The 19,810-nt window shown below is 45.9% G+C and overlaps 2 protein-coding genes across 17 annotated transcripts in view; one reads left to right on the plus strand and one right to left on the minus strand.

Moving 5' to 3' along the window:
• The window catches only part of STK38 (serine/threonine kinase 38), a 121,877-nt gene that overhangs the window by 34,779 nt on the left and 67,288 nt on the right, over positions 1-19,810 (plus strand). For 2 of the 5 annotated variants that reach the window (XM_036316753.1, XM_036316752.1), the window contains exons 10-14: positions 193-310; positions 1,530-1,653; positions 1,843-1,938; positions 2,921-3,015; positions 3,516-5,473. The exons of 2 other annotated variants lie outside the window; for them this stretch is intronic. In XM_036316753.1, coding sequence (XP_036172646.1) covers positions 193-310; positions 1,530-1,653; positions 1,843-1,938; positions 2,921-3,015; positions 3,516-3,646 — 564 coding nt within the window. In that variant the 3' untranslated portion in view covers positions 3,647-5,473. Of the gene's footprint in view, positions 1-192; positions 311-1,529; positions 1,654-1,842; positions 1,939-2,920; positions 3,016-3,515; positions 5,474-19,810 lie in introns of those variants that run through there. One more of the 5 variants, XM_036316754.1, reaches the window with a different exon arrangement.
• KCTD20 (potassium channel tetramerization domain containing 20) overlaps positions 8,637-19,810 on the minus strand; it is a 29,872-nt gene continuing 18,698 nt past the window's right edge. For 11 of the 12 annotated variants that reach the window (XM_036316741.1, XM_036316740.1, XM_036316751.1 and 8 more), the window contains 5 exons: positions 18,156-18,258; positions 17,679-17,799; positions 15,383-15,580; positions 13,871-13,981; positions 8,637-12,170 (listed from right to left, as the gene is read on the minus strand). In XM_036316741.1, coding sequence (XP_036172634.1) covers positions 11,878-12,170; positions 13,871-13,981; positions 15,383-15,580; positions 17,679-17,799; positions 18,156-18,258 — 826 coding nt within the window. In that variant the 3' untranslated portion in view covers positions 8,637-11,877. The remainder of the gene's footprint in view (positions 12,171-13,870; positions 13,982-15,382; positions 15,581-17,678; positions 17,800-18,155; positions 18,259-19,810) is intronic. The other variant, XM_036316750.1, reaches the window with a different exon arrangement.

Genomic DNA, 19,810 nt, shown 5'->3' on the forward strand with positions numbered 1-19,810 from the left:
AACATTTAATTAAGTCACCCCTAATGCCTTGGCAGGGTCAGACCAAATGATTTCATGGGCCTTACATGGCCTGTGGGCCGGACGTTCCCCACCCCTGCCCTAGTAGATGGTGCTGGGGCCTCTGGTCTGTAGAACAGAACTCGAGCACCCTCCTGCCTGCTGGGCCTCCCTGACGTGTGGTACGTGTTTCAGGCCTTCTCCACAGTAGGGACGCCTGACTACATTGCTCCCGAGGTGTTCATGCAGACCGGGTACAACAAGCTCTGTGATTGGTGGTCGCTTGGCGTGATCATGTATGAGATGCTCATTGGTAAGTTGTATGCGTTCAGTTGGCTTTTTCTGTGTGGCCACGAAGGAGTCCTACGGTGATAATAAACTCCCATTTCAATTTGAGGTGGATCTACGTGCTCTCCCCTCCCCCATCTTTCAAAGTAGTTTCCCAAGTAGAAAACTCTTGGCCAAAAAATGCACCCTACTGTATTCTCTGGCACAGTGCCATCCTGTGGTTGCTTTGCTGATCATTTATCATGTTTTTCTTCTGCTTTTGCCTCCTCTCCCTCTAGCAGCTCTTTCAGTCACTGGATTTATTAAACAGTCATTGTGTGCAGAGAGCTGTACCTGGGTACTGCCTCACACACTCTTTACTTCCTATTTTCTGTCCCCTTCATCTCTCGAGGTCTTCAAAGCATGGGACCCTCTGATCTCTCCCTCTTATTCAGATGGTATATCTCCTTTAGGGGACACAGCAGCGGGGTGGCCCCATGCCCGAGAGCACTAGGGGAGTCAGTGTGTCTGTGTGGACAACAGGCAAGGCCTCTGTCTGACTGTGTTGTCTCTGGGAGCATTGGATGGAGGCCTCTGGAGTGGGTGTCATGTGTGGAGGGCAGGGAGAGGAGTATGATTTATCTTCGTGCCTGTGGCTCTCAAAGAGGGATGGGGGTCACTTTCAAAACCCATGGTTTTTTCTTATTCTACTTGTTTGGATGTTCTTAGAATGGAGTAGTTTCTTTTTTTCTCTTTTAAAAATCCTCACCTGAGGACATGTTTATTGATTTTAGAGAGAGACGGGAGAGGGAGGGAGAGAAACATTGATGTGAGAGAGAAACATTGATTGGTTGCCTTTTGTACACTCCCCAACTGGGACAGAAACCGCAGCCTGACCGGGAATTGAATCTGAAACCCTTTGGTGCTCGGGATGATGCTCCAACCAACTGAGCCACCCAGCCAGGGTGAGGCGTTTCTTAGTAAGGTTGTTTCATCCTTTCATTTCTTCTTCGGGCACAGTGGTTCCCACATCTGTAACTCTACTTCTCTCTTTTTCCAGGTCCAGTTATTAGCTGGCTCCTAGTGGTTCCAAGAGCACAACTTCACTCTGGGTTTAGGAGTTCGGGGAAGATAAAATATTGTTTAGGATGTCATGGGGGAAGGACATAACAAGATCATTACAGATACAGAGAATTGTATTAAGGAGACTAATCTCACATTCAGCGCCCTGTGATGTGAAAGCTCCAGGCTCCTTTTTATTACAGGCTACCCGCCTTTCTGTTCTGAGACCCCTCAAGAGACATATAAGAAGGTGATGAACTGGAAAGAAACTCTGACTTTCCCCCCAGAAGTGCCTGTCTCTGAGAAAGCCAAGGATCTGATTTTGAGGTATCGGTCGGAGAACACCCCCCCCACCCCCCCAGGCTTTTTGACATCAGTGAATCTGTGTTTTAAATCTTTCGTTATTTCCTGGGTTGCACCCTGCTTCCTCCTATTTCTCTTTTTGAAAAGGGGAGGTTATTCCTTTTCTTCAAAAAAACTACCTGAGGTATGCTGAAAGGCCTCTGTCTTTTCCAGATTCTGCTGTGAATGGGAGCATAGGATTGGAGCCCCTGGAGTTGAGGAAATCAAAAGTAATTCTTTTTTTGAAGGTGTTGACTGGGAACACATCAGGTATATCCATTTGAAAACTTTCAGGATTATTTCAGAAATTCTGTAGTTAGCTTAATACTAATTTGGAAGCACCATTATTGGCAAACCAAGTAAGAGAAGAGATCTTTTTAGAAATTCAGGGTATTTTCCTGATTTAAGTTTATGCTGAGGACTGGGAATTGGAGCTTCCTGTTGGCCCGGAGTCATGGAATATGTTAAAGCCAGCAGTGACTTCCAAGTGAAGTGAACTTTGGGTTCCATTGTGAAGGGAACATCTAAGAAGTGTGTTGTCCTTGCTTTTTCTGGAACACTCCAGCCCCTCTGGTGTTGGGGACCACCAGCATGACTGTCCCTGCCCAGAGGATAGGGACTGCCTCTGGGAGATGGAGGAGGAGGAAGGAGTGGAAGGACTGGGGCAGGAAGTGGCCAGAGGGGGTGGAGGGGGAGTGAGAACGTCTGGTGTGTGGAACGCTCCCAGCCCAGCGGGCGCCTGTGCAGCCTGCCGTGGGCCCAGGCCCAGGCCGCTCGCGTTTGTGGTTGCTGAACAGCAGGTGAAGAAGTTGTCATCTGTTTCATGACTGCTCTGACTTGCATCCTGTGATTTTTACCGTTGCCTCTTTTGTGCCACCTCCTCGTTGGCATCTTGGATGGATGGGCAGAGCCCTACAGGAGGGGCCTCTCTGAGGTCCAGGCTCCCTTTCTAGCAGGCAGGACAGGTCATGGGGCGTGGGGGGTGGGGGGGTGCACAGCTTGGACTTTAATTTCTCCTTATTGTTCTTCTAGCTATGAATAATTGTTATAGTTTTTCATTGTGATTTATTTTGTTTGGCTGTAGTCAGTTGGTATGGTTGGTCCGTGGTCAGAAGCTTTTCAGAGAAAATGAGTGCTGCCTGCCTGGGGTAGTCTTCCACGTCAGACCCAGGGTCTTCTCTGCGGAAGGCTGATTAGTTATGACGCATTTGATTACTAACCATAGTAATTCTGGCATGTCTGTTCTTGGCAGAGAGAGACCTGCTGCAATATCTATTGAAATCAAAAGCATTGACGATACCTCAAACTTCGATGAGTTTCCAGAATCTGATATTCTTAAGCCAACAGGTAATACCACCAACTCTGCCTTCGGCTGCCTTACAAGTGCATTATTCCCCCCTCCCCTCCATTTTGGGGTGATGTTTACAAATCAGGGTAGAGGATGTGGAGAGGAACTTCAGGTCTTCGGGTTCTTGGTAAGTATTTCCAGTGCTGTGCTGGGAAGCAGCGAGACCGTGTCACGTGGAAGATGGATACACGCTCCCGGGCTTAGCCTGCCCAGCGGGTGGGTCAGTCACAAGGTCTGCTCTCTTGTTGCTGTTTATTACAGTAAAGGTTGGGTGACCTGGAATGACAGAAGTGGGAAAATAAACCGCTTTAAATATATGTGGGAAAAAATGAGGTTCAAGGAACATATAGGCAAGCAAATGTAGAAAATTCACCCTGAGTGAAAAATAGCTTTTCCCAGATAGAAAACTGGTATGTTCTTCAGAACGTCATGTCTTCAGTACCCAGTGGGCTGTCGGGGTAAGGCAGGGAGTCAACTCTCACATCTATTTCTTTCCCAGTGGCAACAAGTAATCACCCTGAGACTGACTACAAGAACAAGGACTGGGTCTTCATCAATTACACATACAAGCGCTTTGAGGGCCTGACTGCGCGGGGGGCAATACCTTCCTACATGAAAGCAGCAAAATAGTGCCCTTGGATGGAACCCTGTGTGGAGCAGAGTTCTGTGTACACGTCCCGGTATTCCTCTCACACACTTTTGAAAGAGCTTCCAAGAAGCTTATGGAACCCATCCGTATGTCCCGGAAACTTGCCTGAAATGTGACAGTGAGTGGATTCTCTTCATAGTGCATCTGAAGCTGTAGAACAAAGCCAGCCAGTTCCACCACGTCGGCCATAAGCAGCTTCTTCAGAAGCGTCACGAGCCAATTTGATAGATTTTTTTTTTTTTAAACAACTTGAGTTTTCCTAAGTTCATCAGAATGAAGGGGAAAAAACAGCCATCATCCAACATTATTGAAATTGTAATGTATACTTACTGAATATCCGCCAATTCCCATGATTTTGTGATAGGCTTTCTGCCAAGCCCACCAAGTATTTCCTATTTCTTTACAGCTGAAAGTTCCATAGTCCTAAGGAAATGAGCAATAATGAAAGCCTCAGCAGCCAGCGTTCTGCTGAAGAAAGCGATCCTCCATCCTCTGAGGGGTGATGGTAGTTTCTCCCCCGACGAGAGGCTCCGACAGCCTCCATTCGTGCTGCACCTTATTTATGGTACTAGGACACAGACAGTCCACTGCTGCCTGTCCTCCCACCATCTGAAATACTCATGCTGCTTTTTGGAGTGTTGATGGGGGAATACCAGCTTGATCCATTGTTGCTCTTCGAAGGCCCCCAAAGCCGTTGGGCATTGCCACGGAGTCCGATCACATGGAAAACCTCATTTTCTCTTTTCGGCTAGCTCAGAAAGTCCGAGTCGGATATTGCCGTGGACCAGCACTACCCACAGGTGCTGCCAGCAGGAACTCGGCTTCTTCCTGGGAACACAGCAAGGAGAGCCAGGCACAGGCAGGAGCCTGGAACCCTCTTGGCTGAGGTGCTGCTCCCATGGGTCTCCAGAACCTGCTTGGAAGTGGGAAGGAGCCAGCCCAGTGGGAAGTGCAGAGCCAGCCTCAGATCTTTGTCTTGTTCACTCCTCAGTCAGTGGTGCAGCTCAGCTGTGTTTTGTCTCCTCTCTTGGTATTTCTTCTCGCCCATCTTTAAGTACCATTTTGCCTTGGAACCATGATTACAGATATTTCCTTTGCAGATGCCTTCCTGGGGGATGTTCCTCTCCACCCTACAGGTTGGGCTGAGCGGGCCCTGCCGTGGCCTTCTCTCATGAGACACCCTCGGAACTTGAGCACAAAGTGCCTTCTCTTTTACAGCTGCCACCACCTTTAGAGGAAGTTTGCTGTGTCAGAAAATTGTGGAGGCTCCATATTAATGCATTACTTTAAAAAATGTTAATAACTCGGAAAGCATCATTTGCACCTGGGTGGTAACTTTACCTGTGCAGAGCATCCTAGCCAAGCTGCAGCAGAGGACCACTTCCTGCCAGTCTTGATGTTACTAAGATCAGCTTTGAAAGGAAAGTATGTCCTAGCTTAGTCATTCAGAAAAGAAAAATGAAATTCAAAGTTACAGTAGTAATGAAATTGCTTTGGATTTTCATGTTTTAGAGAAAGAAAAAAGAATTTTAAGGAAGTATTAACTCTGGATGAAGGTAATGTGTCTGCCCCAAATCTTTCATTCATGGTCTGTTAGTGAAAAGGAAGTAAATGAGTTTCTTTTGTGTAACTGTAGTTTCTTTGTATTACCAAATAGTTGGGGTGTTGACCCCCATGTGTTTTGCAAGAGTCTGTGGTGAGCATGGGTAAGGAGTGGTGATTGTGTGTGGGGGAGTGGCGGGGGATCATTTGTTTTTTGGGGAAATGTCCACTTTTTAAACTTTTGAATAAACTGTGTGGAAAAAGCAGGGTAATGTGTTCTAACTCAAATGTGGCTTCCACTTCAAAGAGGCAGAAGGCTAACTGCATCACCGTCTGTAGGCCGAGTGCTTTTCTGTCTCAGGGAAGCTGGGCCTGCATCTTCTGAATTGCTGTCCATACAAAGAGACTGTCTTCTGTTGGCCCCACGCATGTTGTTTCTACCTGGGTCTGCCACAGGGCAGTGGGCTCTCCTCTGGCATGAAGGCCAAGGGGAGACTTTTCTGACAAAGTGCTCTCAACTGGTGAACCTTCTGTACAACTGTTTACAGCTCAGCCCCATTTATTTTCCCCAGCCTGGGGGTGACTAGGAATCTCAAAAGCTCTCAGGGCAGGACTCAGCCCCCATGTCCACCAGAGCAGAGTTCTGTCTCCAGATCCTGTGTATTTGGGTCCTGTTGGATCCCACTTACCCCTTCTCTATGTTAGAGAAGGAAGCCTGAGAAAAAGGCAGGAAGGAAGGGGCAAAAACCAGGGTCGGACCTGCAGGCAGAGGGAAGCTAAATGCAGTCAGAATGTGTACTGTCTTTCCAAGGCTCGTCGCACACATGTTGGGATTGGCTCAGTATTGGTTCTGTTCACAGATGATTCTGTTTCCTACTTTCTTTTAAAAAAATAATTTAATTGATTTCAGAGGGGAAGAGAGAGGGAGAGAGAGACACACATCAATGAGGAGAGAGAATCATTGATCGGCTGCCTCTTGCACGCCCCCACACTGGGGATTGAGCCTGCAACCTGGGCATGTGCCCTGACCAGGAATCATAGGTCAACACTCAAGAACTGAGCCATGCCAGCCGGGCACATATTGCTTTGTAGAATTACTTTCAAAAATAACATACAGGCGAATTCCTTTGGGATTAATATTCAAGGTCTAAATAGTAGATTGCTAATTTTAAAACTCATCTATATGGCATAATAGGATTCCTCTGCTATTACTCCTAATACTTTTTCTCTGAATTATTTCTTTGAAAAGCGTAGCCTCTGTGTGTAACCTATTGGTGTTTTCAGAACTCAGAAGGATTCAGTGAATGGTCTTTTCCTTTGCTAGGTCGTACATTTTCCCAGAATTATCTATCAAAGCCAATACTAACTTAAAACTAACCTCCACATGCTTGTTCAGGCATTATTTTTCAGAGAAAAACATCTTCCCCAAATAATATTTAAGCACCTTATTATACGGAGTTTAATACCAGGCACTCGGACAAGGGAGTGAGTGCTGTGTGGTTCTGAACTGCACATCCGTGAGGGGAGAATTCCCACCAAGTGGCTAACAATGCAGCATCGGTTATAGTTAGTATTTTAGTGGCGATGTAACAATATGTTTAAACCAACCCAAAGTTACTGGAAAGCTTAGGGAAGCTCCCAGAGATGTTTGCAGACAGCAGTGACTTGGCAGGGAGGAGTGAGCAGTCCAGGATGTTGGAGGCAGGAAAGTATGGTCTTGTGCTGTGGTAGAGGCACGGAGTTGAATAATTACTGCTTTATGAAGAACACTGCAGTCACTTTTGTTATGTCATTTCCCTCCCCCACTTCAACCCACTCCAGTCTGGTGCCTCTTCCTTGTGTGAAATGTTAGTATTATTCCATGTATAAACCGTGCTGGCATTTTTATTATTCCTGTGGTCACTGGTGTTCTGCCATACCCATTGGTTTCTTGACTCCTTATCTTGATCAACCTGCTGCACTCACACTGTTGACTTTAAAAACAGCTCCCACCTTTCCGACTTCCTTCTTGTAGTTCCTCTGCCACCATTTAAATGCTGGTGCTCTTCAGAGCAGTGACTTTTGCCCTCTTTTCACTTGGGATCTTTAGGCCATCTGCCCCGTACTGCGGCTTCAACTACCATGTTTTTGTGGTGAGGTCTTCAAAGTGACCAGCCTACCTAGACCACTCCCCAGATTGCCGGCTCTCATGGAGCCAAGTGCCTATCAGAAACGCCATTTGGATGGCCTTCTCCGGGCTCAGGCCAAGGCTGTCCGGCTCCTCTTGCCTCCATAGCCTTTTTTCTAGCTCAGTCTACTCGGCTATCCAAGCCAGAAACGCCTTACATGCTTCCCAACAGCAAGTACGTTCAGGCCCAGAGCATGGCCACCATCCTACCAGTGCCTTCCTCCCTCCGTGCTGAACTCATCGCAGTGACCTTTGCCCGGGTCCTTCTTTCAAGCCTGTCATCCTCCCTGCTGCCAAAGAAATTCTAAATTTTAAGTCTGATCATGTCCTTCTCCTGCATAAAGCCTTGAGGGCTCTTAATACACTGTTGTCTGAGGTCTGTCTTTACTCTGGCCTCTTCTCTGCATCACCCCACCCACTTCCCTGATGACAGTAAGCAATTATGTCACCTTTGCTTACAGTTGAGTTGGCCTAGATACCTCCTCCCCTCATACTCATGGATCCAAAACCACCTGTATTCATCCTTCACAATTTGGTTCATGGGTCACCTCTAGAATTCTCTCGTGACCTCTATACCCTCACAGTAAAAACTGGCTACTCCACCCTTATGGGGCTCCTAAGTGACCTGGACTGTCAGCCGATGTCTTCTTCATATGATCACAAAAGCCCCTTGATGGGAGGAACCGTGTCCTAGTCAGGGTGTCCCTGTGACCCAGCAGTGCTCGGCACAGAACATACTCTGCAGGCCATGTTTGCAGAGCGTGTTCTTAACCTCTGAGCTGATAAAGGCAGGCTTGCTTCAGCACCCCTGAAATTCAGTGTCACCAGCAGCAGGCTCCCAGGCTGAGCTGAGGGGCCTCAGTAGACACCAGCCCCGAGTAGGGCTAAGGATGAGAAAGAGGCTCTACCACGATGTCTCCAAGGGACGTACCTTTCACTGATGCCGTGGTTCCTCACTTGTTATAAACCCAAACTGGGACATCAAAGTTTGAGTCCTCTATCTTTCAAATTTACATTTGACTTTACGAGGTCCACTTAGTTGTATGTGAGGGTTCAAGGGGTCTCGAATGCAAGTTAACCAGGAATTAGAGAAGGGAGACCATCAGGGCTCTGGAACCTAGACGTACAAACAGCAGAGCGGGAAACACAGGCCTGAGGCAAGCCCGCGGCTGCTGTAGGAAAGGAGACTGGGCGGCCGGTGCCGCTCCTTTCAGTCCCTTTTTAAACCTAGTTTTATTTTTCTGCCAAAAGAACAACATGGACCCAAATCATAATATTTTATTTTAAAAAAAGCATCCTAAATATAGGATTTCGTAAACACTGGTAGGTAAACATGTGCAATTTTAAATACAAAGTAAAGAGGCAAATGTCCTGCAGTGGTGGTCCCACCCAGAGCATGACTGTGGCTCCATCTCCCACAAAGGCATCAGGTCTGCTTTCTGAACTCACTATGCATTTTAACAATTTCAAAATGATGACATTAAATAAAATACTCAAACCCCTTCTTAACTTTCTGTTTTCACTGGATACAAAAGGCTCCATGTCACACTTTGACCGTGTGAATGAAAGCCTGCGTTCTGACTGGCTTTACTTACACAGGATCTGTCGGAACACTGTGCACGTAGAGCCCTCCTTCCTGGGCTTATTCCACAGTATTTCCTTAGACTGTGTGCATTATCACCCCGTTCTCTTGGAATTTAGTTGAAAATATTGGCTATTGTATATTGTGCAGTAAATCCAGATACTTTCCAGCTTCTTTACCTTTTGCTGTCATTCTTTTCAGCCTGAGAAATTGTTAATATCACCACATTTTAACACTGTTCCTTGCCCAGTACTCTCCAAGTCTCAATGGCAAATGTTTCCTACTCAACAATATGTGATACGATGCAGACATGAACTGATTCTAAACCTCAAATTCAGGTTCATCTTGGCTTGCTGAGATACCTCGAAGACAGTCTGGGTAAAACTATTTCCTTATGAAAATGCTTCTGTGTAAGTCACCTGGCTTACTTATTTAGGCACTTAGAAAAAACACCAGACCTGAGTCCTACCCTTTGCATTAGAAACACCTCTTGCCCAGGTGGCCAGTAACTGATTCTTAAGGGAATGACGCCAACCCAGCCGAGAGGTCCTGCCACAGCAGAATGTCCTGGCCCTGGAAACAGCAGCTCTGAGGGGAGCCACCAAGTGACAGTGATGCTGAGCTCCAGGCGGGGAGGGCGCGGATGCAGGAGAGCCTCCCGCGCCAGCTTCCTCCTGTCACCACCACCTGGTGACAGTGGCAGATTTACCTCCCCAGACTGTCCATGGGGTTGGCGCCAAAAGCACATTAACCCAATTTGGGAAAAGAAGATATAGTCCTTAAAAGTCAGAATAAGTTAATCATTCATATAGAACAGCGGTTCTCAACCTGTGGGTCGCGACCATTGGGAAACACATATAGCATATCAGATATTTACATTACGATTCATAACAGTAGCAAAATTACAGTTATGAAGTAGCAACGAAAATAATTTTACGGTTGGGGGTCACCACAACATGAACTGTATTAAAGGGTCGCGGCATTAGGAAGGTTGAGAACCACTGATATAGAAGGAAGTGTTCACTACATGCCATACTTTCATACGTGGCTTTCCAACTAAGCAAGGACTAGAGTATCAGCTGCAGCGTGTTGACACTTACTAAACATTACCAATACATTAGCTGTGTAACGAAAGTTATACATATACCACAGACTACACACTCAATGCAAATGTCCTTTGTGATGACATGGAAGTCAACTGAAAAGTAAAGGAAGCACCATTAAACAATACTGGGCTGGTCGGTTCCTAGTGGGCATGAATGTATCCTGGTAAGGTCATAGCCAGACCTGACCTCAATATGAGCCAACAGTTTCACAGAAATAAAACTACCACTGGCCATCAGCCTTACAAATGGATGCCATGGTAATCAGAACTCTGCAGGTGGGGTGGGGGGTGGTTCAGTTTAACCCCGATTACTTTTCAGAGAAATAGAGCATCGATTTCCACTGTGATGCTGACCACATGCAAAGAATACTCTTACTAGTAAGATTCTTGCTCTTCAAGCCTGGAAAGAGCAGCTTTCAACGCCCATCCGACGTCACTCGTGGAGGACTGTGACTAGCATGGTCAGAACAGAATCAAGCAGCTTGCCCTATAGCATCTTATGGGAATGGGATTTAAGAAAGCCAGTCATGCTCTTAAAGGACTTGAAAACTATGTGCCTCTTTATAAGTTGTGATGAGTAAATACCTGGGGCAGGTGACTGGAAGGCCAGCCTGTAGCGCAAAAGGGGAGATGATCCCATGACATCCGGCTCTAGCCATGGGGACACGGGGGAAGGCGGTTCAGTGCTGGGGAGGGTGATCTGGTTGTCGCTGTGCATTGACACGCAGTGACAGAGCAAACAATTACTAGGTCTCACTTCCCTTCAACTCATCCTTCCTTGGGGGATGATATTAGTATGGTTTCTTATTCAGTGTGAGCAGCTGATAGGCTATTTCAAAATGAAAATATCCTGGTATCCAAAAAAATTCCCTAAGTATGAAAAGAATGCACAAAGAAGAATCCTATACTGGGACAAAGCCTGAGCAGGTAATGCTTCCCCATCCAGCTTTCCCCCACACGTCCCCTCACTGGAGCTCTTACAAGTCTTCCGACTGAGAAACTGAGCTCTTGTGAGAAATGTCTGCTCACAGCTGGAGCCTTTAAGTCATATCCAAGGTCGCCCATCCACATCCACAGCAACATGCTGCTCCTGGGTGAAGACCGGTGGCTTCTCACCAATTCCAAGCCAGGGCAATCAGAGTGGCCCCACCTGGAGAGGTTCTACTTGAGTTTCCTTCTAAATGAATAATCTAAACACCATGACACTAAGGTTCCATCAACACTGTGATGCCACTTTCCTTCCTGTGACAGAATCCATGTGGTTTTGGATTGTTCTTGCATTTAATGAAAAAACAAAACTGAATTTTAGCGCCTACGAATTTCCTTTTAGACATGTTGAATACGAGCCTCGTTCTTCCCTGATGCAATCTGGGCACAGATGCCACTAGGAATGGCATCTTCTTCAACCTCTAATGAGCATGCCATTAGTGCTATTTGCAGAAGATAGAGATTGTCTCCTTTAAGTTTGGTCCCTTCGCTGCTAAGCGATGTGCCTGGTATAAAACAACACACACAAAAGCCAAGACACAGCATAAAGGATCAGAACTGCTTTGCCGAATGAGGCAACAGGAGTCTTGACTTGCTTTTCTGCTTTGCAGTTATGCAAAGGCTCAGTGAACAGCACCAGACCTAAAATTTCACGTTACCAGGGCTGCTGCCAGGCTGGGAGCTTCATTACCAGTGCTTTCTCACCCCCCGCAGAGGTGCAGATGTACTGAAAAGGACGCACGTTAATTATGGGAGAAAGGGAAAGGATGGGGAGAACTGGCTTTTGGCAGCCCAAACGCTTCGCAGAGAGGTGGACCCAGAGCTGGCCCTAATCCTGAAAGTCGTTAGAAGCCATCTGAGAAAGTGGGGCATTTAGTCGGTCAAGTTCATCCACTTGGGGCGGGTGATGCATCAGTATCTCCTGGTCCTCCAAGACATCTTCTCCAGCAGCTACCAGATTAGTGAGGGATTTGCTCCGAACACACTGGAAGTCCACATGGCGACTCTTTCCTTCTTCCTTTTCCCATGACATCTGGATAAAAGGGCGCTGCACATAATTATAGATGACTTCAGATCGGCCACCAGGTCTTCTCTTAATTTTTTCTTTGCAGGTAGGGTAACCTGAAACAGAAAAAGACCGTTCTAATGACTTCAGCAAATGCTTACTCTGGCTTCCATACTTCCTCACATCAATTCCTCCCAAATCCATGAAAATTACAGGGGAAGCGACCAGCCTCTAACCATGTCCTCCCAGCCCCAATCACCTACACGCTCTCTGCCCTCCTGCTCAGTTAGTCGGTCTTATCCCTAGAAGGGAAATAACAAAAATTCTATCCCTTCTAATGGAAAGGGGAGAGAAAAACCTCTTCTTAACTTCAGACACCTTAGTTCAGGGGTGCAGAATGTCTGGTCCGTGAGCCATGGAAGGCCTGCAAAATCATTTGGATGGTCCTGCCAAGGCAACCGCAGGCAGGACTTGAAATTCAATAAATCTAGGAGTTTTTTTTTCATAGCAACATACATTTATATTAAGTGAATTATATTATACATTTATATTAAGCGAATGATGTTATAAATATCCAAATGGCCTTTGGCAGAAAAAAGGTTCGCCACCCCTGCTTCAGTTACTGGCAGCAATACTACAGAATGAAAACCCTGCTAGGGCCCTAACTGGATTGGCTCAGTGGATGGAGCGTCGGCCTGCGGACTGAAGGGTCCCGGGTTCGATTCCGGTCAAGGGCATGTACCTTGGTTGAGGGCACATCCCCAGTGAGGGGTGTGCAGGAGGCAGCTGATCGATGTTTCTAACTCTCTATCCCTCTCCCTTCCTCTCTGTAAAAAAATCAATAAAATATGTTTAAAAAAAAAGAAAACCCTGCTAGGGCATGGCTACTGCTCCGTCCTCTAATTCTATTGCGTAGAGGGCACATTGTATGAGAACCAGTTAAGGGAATGTGGAATGTTTAGCCTAAAGAAAAAACTGGGATGCTGCCTAAAGTATCTGAAAGGCTGTCACATGGAATGGGAGAAATCTTATTATGTGGAAGAATGTTCTGATGGTGGCACAACCTGATGGGCTGCTGTGGGAAATGGAGTGATCCCTACCACCCTGTTCCTGGGGTTTCCAAAGAGACAAGGGAAGTACAGAAGTTTAATTGAAGATCTCAAAAATTTCTTCCAACTTCAAATTCCAACCTAATTCAGACACAATGAAGGCCTGATGGGTTCCGTGGGCAAGACTGGGACAGTAAGAGAAGCAAAACATGAGTCCCAGTCCCATGGAGGGAGAGCAGGACAGCTTCAGCAGGAATCCGTCTCTGAGACCTTCCACAGAGACCACAGGTGGGGAGGCTGTCACTGCTCAAGATCATTTGAAGCAACTCTGCCAACGTCCAGGCACTTCTCAAGGGCACATAATGGAACAAACTCAGAGCCTCCAGGAGAGTTTTCAGAAGGACCCTTCCAGGACCCAGAAAGATCCTCACCAAGGATCTGGCAGAGTGGCTCTCCCCTCGGTGAGCCCCCGAGACCTGCTCCATTTACCCCCCCAGAGGCCTTAGTCCTCACTGCTCTCTTTATGCCAAGGCAGGAAATTGGAACTTATTCCTGCAGCTGCTTTAAAGCATTTTCAACTGGAAATAAAGTGAAAAGGAAACATAAGGACAAAACAAAATAAAGATCCTTGAAACCTGGGTAGAAATGTAGTTTTCATGTGTCCACTGTCTGGGTCCTCTGGAAGTTTTCAGGACATAAGCTATGACCGTAGTTGCAGCCTACCTCCATAAGCTAAGCAAGCTGAATACTGACTGGGATGTTTTTACCTTCAATTCCAATGCGAATGTTTTTCAGGCCCCGTTCCTTTAACACTGTTTTAGCAACATCCCGATTCTCAATGTACTTGAAGAATCTGTAGAGCTTGGAACTATAAAGAACTGTGGGAAAAATAAAAAATAAAAGATCTGGGGTTAGTTATGGAGCAAAGACTCCAGAAGAGGAAGGAGATGAGCTAACAGAATCAGACTAATAAAAGTTATATTTCTTTTGGCCCTGATGCCAAAAAAAAAAATCAGGTGGATCACAAATTAAACGTTAAATAGGATATGGAAGGCCTTTCTGGGTAGGACATAAAACCTAGAAGCCATAAAAGAAAAGTTGATACACTCAACTATATAAAAATACATCTCTACTTAGTCAAAACAACTATTAAAGCTAAAAAGACAATCACCTGAAATATTTGCAACTCATATTACAAAGAGCTAACTTCCTTAATAGAGGTCACAAATAGAGAGCTTACACAAATCTCTAAGTAAAAGACTAACAATCCAATTTTGCAATGGGCTGAAGGAAAAAATAGTTTAGAAAAGGAAAATTAAAATGGCTCTTAAAAATTAAGATGGTCAATCTCATTCATAAAATGAGAAATGAAAACCAAAACTCAAATAGCAAATATAAAACTTTAGTGAAACACTGTGCAGAAAACAAACCTTCCTATGTTTTGTGAGTATAAGTTGACTCAAACTTTATGGAGGATAATTTGCCAACATGTATCAAAATTATAAAAGCGCAAAGCTTTTGACAGAAATTTCATTTCTAGGAATATTATTCTACAGAGATCTGCACGTTGTGAAAAGATTGTGTTAATAAAAAGGATATTCACGGAGCATTTGAAATCTTGTTCCCTGGCATATGCCTTCACTTTGACTCAAATAAACTCATAAAAATTCAAATAAATAAATAGCTATTCACTGCAGCATCATTTATAATTTATAGCTTAAATGTCCATCAACAGGGCTGGTTAAATCAATTATGACAATCATGCAATGGAATACTATACAGCTATAAATAAGAGCATGGAGGCTTTTAATATAAGAAATTGTATAGAATAGTCTATATTCTACATGATATCATTTGAAAGAAAGGAAAAAAGTGCTTATTTATGTGCACTGAAAATGTCTGGAAGAAACTGACTGAGGAGGAAAACTGGATAGATGAGGCAGAGGTGGGAACAAGACTTCTCAATGTGCATCCTTATGTACTTCTTGAATTCTGTGTTATCAATTCAAAAGGATTTAAAAATGGGAGAATGACGCCACCATTTAACAGGCTGCCTCAGAACTGACACAGTATCAGGCACCAGCAGCAGGGAAGGTATAACATTCACTATGTTCCACAGCGTAACAGTCAGACCTGCGTCACTACACTGAACTGATCTTCCAGGTGAGTGTGCTCATCACTGGCTCACAGTGATATTCACGCTGGTTCTGGCATCTAGCTGCTATTGTGGGTAGCGTGTTTCTTGCAAAAAACATCTGCATCATGCAGGTGGCCCCTACTTTGGGAATATTCCTCTCCCATGGGTGGGGGGTGGTCTTCATCCCAGTCCACAGAATCCTCATCTGTCAGCACAACGATGTGGCACTCTCGCTCCCCTTTCTTGGCACAGCCCACCATGATGGGCAGGATCAGTTCTTCGAGGTAGTGATCAAACTGCTTGTGAGCACCGTCATTGGACAGTTCATGCAATAAAGCACCTGGGGAGAGAAACTGTAGGTGAGCATCCGCTCTGCCCAAGTGCATGTTACTGGAGTGAAAAAGATGATCGGGTAATCGCTGTTACCATTGATAGGGTCCAGAGAAGTGACCCATTTGAAGGCAGAGATTGTTTCCTACTTCAAGGTGGTAATTAAGCTGATTTTGTTAGATGTATTTCACATTCTACCATGCTTCCTTTACTCATCCTATATAATAATCCTATATAATAAAGAGGTCATATGCAAATTAACCCTCACACCCTCACAAGATGGCTGCCTATGACCAGGCCGGCAGGGGGGTCAGTGAGGGATGACCAAACAACTGAACAGCAGGCTGAGTGGGGCGACCGGCGGGGGCGCTGTGAGGGGCGACCAGGCCAGCAGGGTGTGCGGGGGGGAGAGACAGTTGGGGGCAACCAGGCTGAGAGAAGGGGGCAGTTGGGGGTGACCAGGCTGAGAGAAGGGGGCAGTTGGGGGTGACCAGGCTGAGAGAAGGGAGCAATTGGGGGCGACCAGGCTGAGAGAAGGGGGCAGTTGGGGGTGACCAGGCTGGCAGAGGGGGGCAGTTAGGTGTGACCAGGCCGGCAAGGGGGGGGGGCAGTTAGGGGTGATCAGGCCAGCACGTAGAGGCAGTGAGGGGCAATCAGGCCGGCATTGGGCCTAAACCGGCAGTTGGACATCCCCCAAGGGGTCCCAGATTGGAGAGGGTGCAGACTGAGCTAAGGGGGGGACCTCCCAACCCGTGCATCAATTTCGTGCACTGGGCCTCTAGTGCTTAATAATCCCTGAGCATTCTGATAAATGGAGGTTTTGTTGAACATACAGTATCATATCATAAACATAATTCTACAAGATATAGAACCATCATTCGGGGATGACTCTGTAGTACTGCTTCTGAAGATCCTCTAGACCCCAATTTCATGGAGTTAAGAGTACACAGAAGAAGAAGAATCTGAAGTTTGGAGACACCACGGGACTTGCTCTAAGTCAGTGGTTCTCAACCTTCTGGCCCTTTAAATACAGTTCCTCATGCTGTGACCCAACCATAAAATTATTTTCGTTGCTACTTCATAACTGTAATGTTGCTACTGTTATGAATCATAATGTAAATATCTGATATGCAGCATGGTCTTAGGTGACCCCTGGGCAGCGTGTTTCGTTTGACCACCAAAGAGGTCGTGACCCACAGGTTGAGAACCGCTGCTCTAAGTATATACTAGACCAGCCGTGGGCAAACTACGGCTGCAGGCCGGATCCGGCCCGTTTGAAATGAATAAAACTAAAAAAAAAAAAAAAAAGACCGTACCCTTTAATGTAATGGTGTTTACTTTGAATTTATATTAGTTCACACAAACACTCCATCCATGCTTTTGTTCTGGCCCTCCGGTCCAGTTTAAGAACCCATTGTGGCCCTCGAGTCAAAAAGTTTGCCCACCCCTGTCCCTGTACTAGGCCCAGTAGAAAATTCACAAGTCCAGAGAACTTCATGGAGTCTGCAGGGAAATGTATCATGAACTTCAAAGAACAATTTAAAAATAATTTCAGGGAACCTAGTGGGTAATGATAAGAGCCTGCAGTTTGTAGTCACACAATCAGTTCTAATTTCAGCTTTTAATGCTTAGAGCTTTAAACAAGCTAACTTCTCAGTCTCATTTGTTAAATGAGGTTATCACCCATCTTTTAGGATTAATATAGGATTTATACCAAGTTCACATCTATAAAGCACTTAACAAACACTAAGTTAATACTAATGATAAATATAATTGTTAAGAACCCAGCCAATTTATGCTGTTTAACTTTCCTAGTGAGACTTCCCATAGATCTGAGAATCAGTACCCTTATTTGTTAAAAAGGTTGAGACACCAAGAGGGGAAGGAATTAGCTTGGTAACTCATGGGCCAAGCTAGGTTACAGCTCACTGCACATTCTCTTGTTTACTGCACGTCCTCAAAATGCTTTGAAGCGAGAGAGGGAACGGGATAGCAGCTCCCCTCTGCCTCTGCAGATGATTCTCAGCCCAAACGGGAGAATCTCTGGTTAGCAGTAAAAAATGCCACTCAATTCCAGGCAAACTAAGTTCAGCTGCCCCTGTACTTACTCAGATCTTGACATCGGATAGTGTTGAAGTCAAAGTTAATGCAGAGATAATCACACGTATCTCTGAGGTCTGGGATAGAGATGCCATCAGGACAATTGATGATACCAGTTTTGTAATAATCCTGTAAATAGATTAGGAGGAAGAAATGTAGGTAAAGAATAAGATGAAAAATTACCTCTTCAACACCTATTCACTGCTGGTTCTGTAAAGTGATGGGTTACTAGCATTGTCACCAAGTTGGTTGACTCACTAAATGGCCAAGTGGCTCCTGGATGTCCTGACATGGTAAATCACAACTTGATACCTGATTGAGCTCATACAGCAAGAATACTTAAGTTACAGGAATAAAAAGTAAAGTGGGAAAGTCAGCCACTGCAAACTAGAGACCTAAGGTCAGTACCACAGCCTGGTGGACTCTCAGGACTTCTGATCAAGCGGGCCCATGGAAGAGGCTATAAGGAAAAGACTACTGCGCACCAGCACCGTTCGAAAGACAGTCGCACTGATTCCTTCGGCAATCTCATACTCCCCCTTCTCGTTGGGCCGTGTGAAGTTGTATTCTCTTCCTGGTCCAAACATCCTGAAAGACACCAGGCAACAATGTGACCTTCTCCGGCAGGATTCTCACTCTCGCCTAGTGTAAGGTAACAGAGCACTGGGGCCCCGCCCCCACGACGCAGTCCAGTCTTAGGCAATGCCCTTCAGACTGGAAAGAAGGCAGCGTGGCTTTCAGCGAGGGGCACAAAGCAGCAAGTCCGCCAGGCTCAGCTGTGGCGAGCTCCTGTGACAGGGGCAGGGAAGCAAGCCCTGGGAGCATGTCAGCGTGAGGGCTGCCTCTCCTGCGCTCCCCACTGCCGGGAATCTGCCTGTGTATGTGCCAGGTAGCTCAGAGACACAGGGTCTCATGCTCCTGGCCTTTCCTATCCCTTTCCCTCCTCTATCAGCATTTACCTACCCGGGATGCCAATTCTCAATATTCCTGAGTTCTGCTTTCAACCTCTAATCTGACAGATGAATCTGTATTAACAGGTACAGATATGTTAATGCTTTCCCTTTCCTGGTACGTTTCAATGGTGGAGCTCTGGGGGGAAAATGCCCTTCTTCAAGCCAAGGAGTAACTAACTATGGGAATTTCAGGTCAAGTAGAAAAGGAGGGTAGGTGTTAGGCCAGTGATGGCGAACCTTTTGAGCTCGGCGTGTCAGCATTTTGAAAAACCCTAACTTAACTCTGGTGCCGTGTCACATATAGAAATTTTTTTATATTTGCAACCATAGTAAAACAAAGACTTATATTTTTGATATTTATTTTATATATTTAAATGCCATTTAACAAAGAAAAATCAACCAAAAAAATGAGTTCGCGTGTCACCTCTGATACGCATGTCATAGGTTCACCATCACTGTGTTAGGCTCATCAGCAGTCTGACGTATATCAGAGAGGCAGGCCTGTGCTGGGCATGAACTCAGAGGTCATGAGGGTCCGAGGAGGAGGTTGCTTTTCTGATTCACCTTTTCCCATTCTTCCTCCTCCTCTCAGATACCCTCCAGGAAAACTGGCCCCAAGACTTATGACTCCTGCTGCATGTGGGATGGGAAGTGAGCACGAAGGGCGGGCAGATAGCTGCTAGCTGCAGCAGCCTGACTTGAGTTCTCAGTGGGGATGCACTGCCGTTTCCTTCCTTAACCTGCTGGGAAGTCCTGCTGCTCAACTGCTCAAAACCCTTTGCTTCCACTCTGAACTGGCTACTTTTAAAGGTCTGAAAAAGACTCTATTCCACATGCTTTCCAAATCACTAGACCATACATAAGAAATCCATCCTGGTAAAAACTGTCTTCAAAGAATGCTAACATTTTTCTGGAACATTCTGGCTAACATCTAGCTGAGACAGCTATGAGTCAAAATAGTGAACAAATGCAGTATGATCCCCCTACCATCAGCAGGACCTAGTTCTCCATAGTGGCATGGATTTGCATTTGTCCATTCTTGATCTCTCAACTTGTCCCCTCTGTGGCTAGCGGTCCACCTCTGTAAGCTCAATGGCTGGGCTTCTGAGTACTGTTATGCAGCCACAGGACAGCAAACCTAAGTAACTCTCAGAACTCATGACTTGGCACTCAGCTGATGAACCATT

Source organism: Myotis myotis, unplaced genomic scaffold (assembly GCF_014108235.1).
Source record: "Myotis myotis isolate mMyoMyo1 unplaced genomic scaffold, mMyoMyo1.p scaffold_m19_p_7, whole genome shotgun sequence".
Taxonomy (NCBI): Eukaryota; Metazoa; Chordata; class Mammalia; order Chiroptera; family Vespertilionidae; genus Myotis; species Myotis myotis.